This window comes from Piliocolobus tephrosceles, chromosome 8, assembly GCF_002776525.5.
Source record: "Piliocolobus tephrosceles isolate RC106 chromosome 8, ASM277652v3, whole genome shotgun sequence".
NCBI classification, from domain to species: Eukaryota; Metazoa; Chordata; class Mammalia; order Primates; family Cercopithecidae; genus Piliocolobus; species Piliocolobus tephrosceles.
In genome coordinates, this window is record NC_045441.1 from 4,556,191 (window position 1) to 4,567,203 (window position 11,013).

An 11,013-nucleotide genomic window follows, 5' to 3' on the forward strand; every position below is an offset into this window, starting at 1 on the left:
AAAAAAAAAAAAAAAAAAAAATGTAAATGTGCAATTATATATATTTATGGGCAGAAAGGCATTTTAAAAAACAGCTGGGTGCTATGGCTCCCACCTATAATCCCAGCACTTTGGGAGGCTGAGGTGGGCGGATCACCTGACGTCGAGGTCGAGACCAGCCTAGACAACATGGTGAAACTCCATCTCTACAAAAAATACAAAAATTGGCCAGGCATGGTGGCGGGCGCCTGTAGTCCCAGCTGCTCATGAGGCTGAGGCACAAGCATTGCCTGAACCTGAGACGCAGAGGCTGCAGTGAACTGAGATCGTGCCACTGTTCTCCAACCTGAGCAACAGAGCAAGACTCCTGTCTCAAAAAACAAAGAGCGTAACTTGGGGAATGTGACTTCTCTGGAAGCGACCCACCCATGGAGTGCTCTGAAGCAGAGCTGGGAATCCACACGGAATTCTACCCTGGAAAGACAAGGACGCTGTCTCAGCGGGTGACAGAGAGGTGACAGCTGCCGCTGCTGACTCAGTCTTCATTCCTGGCTTGAAAGGCTCCAAGCCAAGGTTTGAGAGGTTCAGTAACGTGTCCCGGGCCCCATAAGAGGTGGCGTGTGACCCCAAAGTCCAGGCTTTCTGAGCTAAGCCGCACCATGCCCCTGCCAGGTGACCCCACAACGTCACACGTGGCCAGAAGGCTTCCCAGTCTAGAGGGCTTAAGAGCACAGAACGCTCATCACCTCCCCTGTTTCACTGTGAAAATATTCCCTCGACCAGGGACTCATCACTGAAAACCAAAACTGACAAGCCCTCCGTCACCGTAAAAGCGGCTCAAAACAAAGAACACTGTGTTTATTTTGGGGGAGATTCACTTTTCTGGTTAATCATTGGGCAAATATTTATTTATTTATCGAGACGGAGTTTCTCTCGTCACCCAGGCTGGCGTGCAGTGGCGTGATCTCAGCTAATCGCAACCTCCGCCTCCCGGGTTCAAGTGATTCTCCTGCCTCAGCCTCTCGAGTAGCTGGGATTACAGGCACCCACCACCATGCCCAGCTAATTCTGTATTTTTAGTAGAGACAGGGTTTCTCCATGTTGGCCAGGCTGGTCTTGAACTCCTGACCTCAGGTGATCCACCCACCTCGGCCTCCCAGTGTGTTGGGATTACAGGCGTGAGTCACCACTGCCTGGCAAATTCGGCAAATATTTATATACAAATCCGTAGGCATGGCAGGTATCAGGGTGAATCTTGAACGACATAAAAGTTCCCCATCACACAGCTCTATGACTGGCCCCTCTACCCACTGGAAGGCTCGCGTTCTACGGTTTAGTAACTACTGACACCTTCGCCTTGATCCCTGAAGAACAATCAGGTTGAAGGCACTATCACAACCTGTGCCATTTGGGAGCTGCTACACGTTCAGTGACAAATTCAACCAGCATTAAAAACGTATCGCTATAAGCGTCATGCATCAAAGACTTGTTTCTGCCAGAGATAAAATTAGTAGTTTCATCTAAGGAGGAAAGCGAATCTCTTTCTAAACCAATTAAACAGCTCAGTTTTCAAAAAAGAAAAGCATCTACAATACAACAATAAGACGCAATGTAGCCTGGCTGGTGTGCATTTATAGTATGTCGAGGTTCATAGAAAATTCTGGAAACAAGGCTGCCCTTCAGGTCATGTAAGATGTCTCCTCATAAGCCTACGGTCAGGGACTCACGTCCACTGTCCTCAGCCCAGGCTGTACAAACAACGTGAACACTCTTCAAACAGAGGCCAGGGTCTCGTCCCAGCCCATTCGGGTCAGCTAAGATTGACAATGACTGACACAAACACTCCTGTTTTCTCATTTCCTGGCACAAACGAGTAAGCAGCGATATGACATCTCCTCCCTGGCCGGGGCTGGTAAACCCACCTTCGCTTGGGCTCACCACACCCAGCACCACTGCGCGCGGACCAATCGCCTACCCAGACTGCATTCCAGCCAGCGGGGCGCAGGCACAGGCCAGGCACCACAGACGGTGTTTAATTCAAACATAAGCTAACAAACTGCAACCAAAGTGGCACCTCTAGAGTTCTCCAGACAACTGGACTTGCTATGGAGAGAAAGGATTTAAAATCTAGGCCCAGCGGAGGATGTTCAGGGAATGGGGTTGTGCTGTGTGACGCTCTGACGCGGTTTCTCATCCCCACGCACACCAAGCGTGAACTCCGATGTGGGAGATGGGTCCCTGAGGGACTCCACTCTGGAGGGGTGTCTGTGGGGCGGGAGGCTGTCCAAGGGAGGGGGGTTCAGGACACACTGCACTCCATTTTGCTGCAGACCAAAAACTGCTCTAAAAAGTAATGTCTACTGGCTGGACGCAGTGGCTCACGCCTGTAATCCCAGCACTTTGGGAGGCCGAGGCGGGCGGATCACGAGGTCAGGTGTTTGAGACCAGCCTGGCCAACATGGTGAAAACCCGTCCCCACTAAAAATACAAAAATTAGCCGGGCGTGGTGGCCCGTGTCTGTAATTCCAGCCACTCGGGAGGCTGAGGCAGGAGAATCGCTTGAACTCGGGAGGTGGAGGTTGCAGTGAGCCAAGATCGCACCACTGCACTCCCGCCTGGGACAGAGGACAGAGCGAGACTCCATCTCAAAAAAAAACTTTATTAAAAGGAAAAAACCCATGAATACCAAACCAAATAAAACCAGGCCTAAACTGTATGAAAGCCAGACTGCCCTTAAATACAATATCAAAACATGCACTGTACTGCAGCAGTTTAGAAGTAAAAGGTACCCCACGGAAATGACTAAATCCTCTGAAATTATCTTTAAAACAGACCCAATTCCTCCAGTGACTGGCCAAACCGTTCCCTGACCTGAGTCCTAAGAGATAATCTGATACGCATTAATTTACAAGATGCCACACACAGAACAACTGAAACATTTTTGCAGTAACTATATGACAGCAAAAATGTTGTAACAGAGCAGTCCTGAAGAGATCAACCAAGCCACGAAGCAGCCTGGAACTTCCAAGCGGTCACAGTCCCAAGGGGCGTGCAGTTAACCCAGCACAGCCAGCTCTGCCCGCGCTCGCCCTCCAGGCTGCACCGGACCGCGCAGGTGTCACCGAGCCTAGGTCCAGAAGCGTCTGACTCAGTTCGGCAGGCCAGGCGGCGTCAACAGAGAAGCGGTTTCACCCTCAGCCTGGACCCTCGGTGAGAGGAACGCCAGCGACTTCCTGTGGAGCTCGGTGTAGGGCCCGGCTGGAGAACCTGAAGGCCAGGAGGAGGGAGGCAGGGAGGTGGGGGAATGCGGAACAGGTGGAGGCCAGGGGAGAGGTTGGGAAGGCAAGTGAAGGCCCAGAGAGGTGGAGGCAGAGGAAGGGGACGGGGAGGCCGGGCAGGGAGGCCCGAAAGAGAAAGGCGGGGAGGGGGAGGTGAAGGCCTGGGAAGGCCAGGGGGAGGGGAACAGGTGGAGACCAAGGGAGAGGTGGAGGGAGACGGGGGAGGGGCGGTGGAGCCAGAGAACACCGAGTGGGAGGCCGGGCACGGAGGTCTGGGACAGGGAGCTATGGGGTGGGGAGCAGGTGAAGGCCTGGGGGAAGGAAGCGGAGTGGGAGGGGCCATGGGAGAGGTGGGGGAGGTCCAGGGGAGGTGGAGGCTAGGAGGGGGAAGCCGAAAAGGAGGAGGCTGGGGAGAGAGCGAGCCGGGGTTGGGGGCAGGAGGAAGAGAGAGAAGCGGGGGTCGGGGGATGCCAGGGAAAAAGGCGGGAGGCAGAGGGAGGCCGAGGAGAGAAAGGAGTGGGGCCAAGGGGAGGCCGGGGAGAGAAAGACGGGAATAGGGGCAGGGGGAGGAGAGGGAGAGAGGGAGCAGTGGGAAGCCAGGGAGAACGAGGCGGCGGGCAGGGAGAGGCCGAGGAGAGAGACAGACAGAAAAAGAAGGGGGAGGCCAGGGAGAGAGAGGGAAACCAAGGCTGGGGGGGGCGGCCGAGGAGAGAGACCGAAGGGCGAGTGTGGGGGCGGCCGAGGAGACAGAGGGAGGCTGAGGGGCGAGGGGGGGCGGAGGAGGGAACAGGTGGAAGCTAGGGGCAGGGGAAGGCCAGGGAGGAACGCGGGGGAGGGGAGGGAACCCGAGGCGGGAGTCGGAGGCCGAGGGGCCGGGGCGCCGGGCCACGCAAGGCCAAACCCAGGAGGCGCGGCTCAGACCCTCCGCCTGGCGACCCGCGGCCCCTGGCTCAGCTCGCCCCCGCGACGGGCAGCGGCGCGGGCCAATGGGGGCGCGGGGCGAGGCGCCGCGGCCAATGGGAGGCGGCGGGGGCGGGCGCCGGGCCGCGGAGAGGGCCGGGCGCGGGTACCTGAAGAACAGGGTCCGGTACATCTGGTGCGCCTCATAGTAGTCGCCCTTCTCGACGCTGGCGCGCAGCTTGCCCTCCACACGCTGGACGCCGCCGCGGTTGCGGCCGCCGTTCCGGGAGTTCTCCTGTTCGGCCATCGCCGCCGCCGCCGCCGCCATCGGGCCGGCGCTCCGCGCAGGGCTGACGCTGTCGCAGGCGCGGTCGGCAGCGCCTCCCGGCTTCCGTCCCGGCGGCCGCCCGACGCCCTTCTACGGTGGCCGCGAGGAGCCGCGCGCTGTCGGGGGCGGGGGCGCCGGCTGGCGGCGCGTGACCTGGGGCGGGGCTGCAGGCAACACGTGGCCCAGGGGCGGGGCCGCAGGCAACACGTGGCCCGGGGCGGGGCGGAGAGCGGCACGTGACCCGGGGCCGGGACTGGCTCGCGCCACAATGGCGGGTGGCCTGGAACTGCCTGGTGCGGCGGCGGCTGACCTTGAGCAGGGAGCATCCTGGGGTGGGGCCCTGCCCATGCGCGCAGTGTTAACAGCAGCCATTGAGCTATATGTGTAAAATGTTTAAATCAAAAATGTTTATAGGGCTGAGTGCGGTGGCTCACGCCTGTAATCCCAGTACTTTGGAAGGCCGAGGTGCGGATCAGCTGAGGTCAGGGGTTCGAGACCAGCCTGGCCAACATGGCGAAACCGCGTCTCTACTAAAAATACAAAAATGAGCTGGGTGTGGTGTCGCATGCCTGTAATTCCACCTACTTGGGAGGCTGAGGCAGAATTGCTTGATCCCAGGAGGTGGAGGTTGGAGTGAGCCAAGATGGCACCACTGCCTTCCAGCCTGGGTAACAGAGCCAGACTGTGTCTCCAAACAAAAAAACCTTTTAGGATAGCTGAGCTGCCTTCCTCCTCTTCGAAAGGCCACCTGTGGTCCTTCCCTGGCCGTGGCTGGGGACCTGTGGCTGTGCCTGGGTTGACGAACAGTCACTCCCCAGGGGTCGGACGCTGCTGGAAGGGGGAACTGGGTCGGCCTAGAGCTTCCAGCCCCGTCAGGCGGCGGAAATGGGGTCCAACCCCAGGTAGAGAGTTAGAAACGGGACCCAGGGCCCAGCCCTAGCCATGCGGGGTTGGAAACAGCTTGGCTCTAAGCACTGGGGTTTGAAAGCCGAAGACTCCATTGGATTGGATTTCCGACTCTTATAGGTTAGCACTGTTTATAATAAAAAAGAGGAAATAGGCCTTTAAGCTGGGCCCTGCTTGAATCACCATGATCCAGCTGTGCATACAATGGACAGAAACAGCTGTTAAAAAAAAAAAGGTTCTTACAGGACACACTTGGTAACAGGAAAAGCCAGGTGCGAAACAGTGTGGTGTGTGTGCTATCACCAGTGACCTGGTGTCAGCACTTGCCTTCAGCTACAGAAGCAGCGATGAAAACTGTGTCCTGGCCGGGCGCGGTGGCTCAAGCCTGTAATCCCAGCACTTTGGGAGGCCGAGACGGGCGGATCACGAGGTCAGGAGATCGAGACCATCCTGGCTAACACGGTGAAACCCTGTCTCTACTAAAAATACAAAAAGAGAAAAAAAAAAACTAGCCGGGCGAGGTGGCGGGCGCCTGTAGTCCCAGCTACTCGGGAGGCTGAAGCAGGAGAACGGCGTAAACCCGGGAGGCGGAGCTTGCAGTGAGCTGAGATCCCGCCACCGCACCCCAGCCCGGGCGACAGAGCAAGGCTCCGTCTCAAAAAAAAAAAAAAAAAAAAAAAAAAGAAAACTGTGTCCTGAGGAAAGCCATCACATTTCCTAATGTTCTGCCCATCAAGCAACTTGTAATTCAGTCCGTTTTCCAAGTGGAAATGGTGCCCTACAGAAAGAGATGCCCAGCACACCTAAGGCCTCAAGGCCTTGGAGGACAGGTTACCATTCAAAGGCTGTGCCACAGAGCTTGCCAACAAGAGCCAGCAAACCCAGTCCCTCCCCACATCCCAGGGGCAGAGACAGATAAACTGAGAAAAGAAATACTGTTTATATCCCATGAACTTTTAAAAATTAAAACTCTTTATTTAAACCTCTTAATAGCATCTTACCAATTTGGTGGCAGCAGCAGAAGCACTACCAAAGACAGATATTTTGAAAAGCATTTACAAAAATACATTGCACAAAGTCCATCTTGCATCTTTAAAAATAAATTAATATTCAAAATATTTCCACCCCAAATCCCAAATCAGTTTTATATAGGAAATTTTGATTTATATATGTAACCTGTAATATATGAAACATCTGTACATTTTATCCGCCTTAACTGCATAGTTCCAATTCTAAGGAGAGTGAAAAAAAAACGCTGCTTGATGTACGAATAGTTTCGTGGATTTGAGGACTGTTGTGCAATATACAGAAAACCAGTCAGCACCATCGTTTTGTCTTTTTCTGAAAACACAACATTTACGGTACACCAAAAACTGTCTTAACTCAACACAACTTAAATAATTCTTAAGGTAAAACATCTGTAACACTTTAAGTGCCTTGCAGATATCTCATTTATAAAGTCTGCTCAGTAAAACAGTCTAAATATTAAATAGTAATTATAACCAAAGAGTCTCACAAGAATCACGTGAGAATGGTGACAGCTGTGATAAAAGGCAGATTCCAGCCAGAGCCAGTAAGAAGTGCTGCTGAAGGAAAAAGGATCGTCCTGAAATGTAACGGGTTCATGACCCTGACACACCAGACAGCTCCTCTGATCACCACCAGTGAGAGAGGAAGGCTCAGGGTATCTCGTGCTCCCTATTCAGCAAAACTCAAAACGAGCCCTGAGAACACCCAAGGTGAGATTTCTGGGTTTCTGTTTACTGTGACTCCCAACAGGAAAAGCCTTACTGAGACCAGAGAAGCCCATCTGGGTGTTTGCTTAGATCCAAACCAGCCTCCTTCAAGTCAGACTGACTTCAGCCTACAAGGAGAACGAAACGCTCCCATATTCCACCATGGATATTGGTACAGCGAGTCCAGACTGGAAACCTTTCTCAGAAGTAAGAGCAAACAAAGCAGAAAAACCCATTTTAGTCACTTCCCCATCTGGAGACTTAGTACGTACTGGTGCTGAATAAAGGAAAATCCCGGCTTGAAGGAAAGGAGTTTAGAACTCTGAAAATTTGGTGACATTGTTTTTCCCTGAAAGAAATGTGTGTTGGATTTAACAGATGAAATTATCTGCCCTCCAAAAGTCGTTTAGAAGAGCCAGTGCAAGGCTCAAGACCAAAGCGTCAAGAACACGCCGGACTCTCAGCTTCCTCTGCTTTGCTCCTGTTGTCAAGGAAATGCAAATACAAAGAACTTCCCATTAAAAACAAGGAGCGTCTGAGAGACACGTGTTCAACACGCTTCCCCTGCTGCTGACCCCCCTGCACATGCAGTCAGTGAGCACCCAACAGGTGGCGCCAGGGCGCCCGTCACACGCTCCTGTCCCTGGCCAGCAGCCACGTTTATTGAAGGAGCGGCACTGTCCCATTATCGTCTATGCCCTCGTCCACGAAGGATTCCAGTGTTTCAGGCTGTCCCAGTATATACAAAAATGTACAAAAATAATGAGTAGTGTCTTCACTTGACAGGCTCGCCATGAACTCTGAAGCGATACAGACAGGTGTACTCAGGATGGCCCCAGTTAGAAAAAATCCGAAGTTCCACTATTTGGAAAACTGTGTCGTCGGGTGTTTTCTGAAATCAAGGAGGGGGAAAAGAAAAACACATGTATTTTGTATTTATAACCCCAAGCCCAATCACTTCCCCAAATATGACGTCTGACAGGAAGCAGCTAAATTGGAAATTAACTTTTTGTTGTTGTTGTTGAGACAGAGTCTTGCCCTGTCACCCAGGCTGGAGTGCAATGGCGCGATCTCAGCCAACCTCTGCCTCCCGGGTTCAAACGATTCTCCTGCCTCAGCCTCCTGAGTAGCTGGGATTACAGGCACATGCCACCACGCCTGGCTAATTTTTATATTTTTAGTAGAGACGGGGTTTCACCATGTTGGTCAGGCTGATCTCGAACTCTTGACTTTGTGATCTGCTCGCCCCAGCCTCCCACAGTACTGGGATTACAGGCGTGAACCACTATGCCCAGCCGGAAGTTAACTTCTTTAATATGATCCTTGTAAGTAAATGTATCACGGGGCATGAAGCACGGGTAAAACTGAGAACTCTATTAGCCACGGAAAGGCTCATTAATGCAGAGCCAGGAAGCACAGGTTAACGTTTTTCAAAGGCTGGTCCTCATGCTGCTTTCCAGTCTGTTGATGCCGGCTGGGCCTTGCTGTCACGAGAGGCTGTGGGACTCAGAGACCCCAGGGCAGTGCAAGTCCCGGTTCTTACCAGGGCCTGGAACATCTGGAGCGACTCCCCGTCCTGATCATACGTGAACTGTCCCAGAAGCTGCCCTTCTTCCTGATACTCATTTTCCAATCCCTGAAATCAAGACCATACAATCATGAACTAATGGAAAAGTAACACTGAGCAGAGAGGACCGTTCCCTTCCACAGCTAACACTGAGCAAACAGGACCATTTCCATCCACATTAGTTAGAGAAAGTCACTCCTCCATGGCACAGTCATGAGGCCTTCCCTGGAAGGAAGGGGTGTGTTTTGTTGAGGGCTTCATGTAACCCACAACATGTCCTGAGGTCAGCACGATTCCCCCCATTATGCACATTAGGAAAACTGAGGCCAAAACAGGACACACTCATGAGTGGCAGAGAAGCGACCCCGCCCGACGCACAGACCATGCTCAGCTGCTGCCCTCAGCACAGTGGAAGCTCTGGAGCACCTGCTGAGCCTGGGGAGACGAGGCCTCACTAGTGGGAGGAGGGGCCACAGAAGACCGACTCTGCAGGAGAGCAGGCAGAAGGGGGTGCTGGGCCAATCTGGGCTGTGGGGAGTTAGGGCTCAGTGGGGATAGAGATTCAGACTAGAAGATGGAGCAGCTCTGGAGACGACAGTGGTGATGGCAGCACGACAGTGTGACTGGACTTAACGTCACTGGACTGTGCACTTACTAAAATGGTAAGCTTTATGTTGTATTTTACCAGAGTCAGAAAACTCGCAGAAGATACAGGGGACTATTTGCATATCTGTTTTGAAATGGGAAAGGACTTTCTAGGGATAAGAAATGCTATGGAAGAAATTCCAGCGAGTGAGTAGATGTAATTACTGCCTCTGATAATCACCAGTGAAATAAAAATACAGGGCTGGGCGCAGTGGCTCACACCTGTAATCCCAGCACTTTGGGAGGCCGAGACGGGTGGATCACGAGGTCAGGAGATCGAGGCCGTCCTGGCCAACATGGTGAAACCCCGTCTCTACTAAAAATACAAAAAACTAGCCGGGCATAGTGGCGGGCGTCTGTAATCCCAGCAACTCGGGAGGCTGAGGCAGGAGAATGGCGCAAACCCGGGAGGCAGAGCTTGCAGTGAGCCGAAATCGTGCCACTGCACTCCAGCCTGGGCGACAGAGCGAGACTCCATCTCAAAAAAAAAAAAAAAAAAAAAAAACACAAATAGCCAGGCGTGGTGGCGTGGCCTGTAGTCCCAGCTACTCAGGAGGCTGAGGCAGGAGAATCGCTTGAACCCGGGAGGCAGAGGTTGTGGTGAGTTATCACGCCACTGCATATCAGCCTGGGCAACAAGAGGGAAAACCCGTCCCAAAAAAAAGAAAAAGAAAACGCTAGTAACACAGTGCACTGACTTGGCCGTACAACATGCTGCTGGCCTCTGAAACTGTGACGCCACTTGTGAGTGTCTTGTCCATGGGGATTAGTGAAGGTGTAAAGGAGCAGCAGTTACACAGGGAAGCAGAAATGGGAAAGAAATACTCAGTGAAAGGACCGGCCAGATAAACACGGACGATTGATGCTACTTGAGGACGGCCATAAAGAGTCTAACTGCCACGGAAAAATGCTCGTAATACAATTTCCTCTTATTTTTTTTTCTTTTGAGACACAGTCTCGCTCTCTTGCCCAGACTGGAGTGCAGTGGCTCAATCTTGGCTCACTGCAGCCTCTGCCTCCTAAGTTCAAGTGACTTTCATGCCTCGGCCTCCTGAGTAGCTGGGATGACAGGCACGCACCACGCCCGGCTAATTTTTGTATTTTTAGTAGAGATGGGTTTCACCATGATGACCAAGGTGGTCTCAAACTCCCAACCTCAGGTGATCCCTGCCTCAGCCTCCCAAAGTGCTGGGATTACAGGCGTGAGCCACCACGCCTGGCCAATTTTTTTTTAAAGGCAGGAATACTTTTATGAAATATTTTATGAAAATTTTAAAGGTTCATAAACACTAGTGTCTCAACTCTAATTATTATTATTATTATTTTTTGAGACGGAGTCTCGCTCTGTCGCCCAGGCTGGAGTGCAGTGGCCGGATCTCAGCTCACTGCAAGCTCCGCCTCCTGGGTTCCCTCCATTCTCCTGCCTCAGCCTCCCGAGTAGCTGGGACTACAGGCGCCCGCCACCTCGCCCGGCTAGTTTTTTGTATTTTTTAGTAGAGATGGGGTTTCCCCGTGTTAGCCAGGATGGTCTTGATCTCCTGACCTCGTGATTCGCCCGTCTCGGCCTCCCAAAGTGCTGGGATTACAGACTTGAGCCACCGCGCCCGGCCAATTTTTTTTTTTTTTTTAAAGACAGGGTCTCACTCTGTTGCCCAGGCTGGAGTGCAGTGGTAC

General features: G+C 52.9%; 2 protein-coding genes across 9 annotated transcripts in view; both read right to left on the reverse strand.

Annotated features, from left to right (window-relative positions):
* Positions 1–4,596, reverse strand: part of GET4 (guided entry of tail-anchored proteins factor 4) — a 20,831-nt gene extending 16,235 nt beyond the window's left edge. For 2 of the 3 annotated variants that reach the window (XR_002725596.2, XM_023188508.3), the window contains exon 1: positions 4,328–4,596. Coding sequence is in view for 1 of the 3 variants with exons in the window: in XM_023188508.3 (XP_023044276.1) it covers positions 4,328–4,485 (158 nt within the window). In the remaining 2 variants the exon portion in view is untranslated. Of the gene's footprint in view, positions 1–3,101; positions 3,684–4,327 lie in introns of those variants that run through there. The other variant, XM_023188509.2, reaches the window with a different exon arrangement.
* A 1,748-nt stretch (positions 4,597–6,344) lies between these two features.
* SUN1 (Sad1 and UNC84 domain containing 1) overlaps positions 6,345–11,013 on the reverse strand; it is a 57,085-nt gene continuing 52,416 nt past the window's right edge. For all 6 annotated transcript variants that reach the window (XM_031935976.1, XM_023188517.1, XM_023188516.1 and 3 more), the window contains 2 exons: positions 8,671–8,763; positions 6,345–8,019 (listed from right to left, as the gene is read on the reverse strand). In XM_031935976.1, the coding sequence (XP_031791836.1) occupies positions 7,903–8,019; positions 8,671–8,763 (210 nt within the window). In that variant the 3' untranslated portion in view covers positions 6,345–7,902. The remainder of the gene's footprint in view (positions 8,020–8,670; positions 8,764–11,013) is intronic.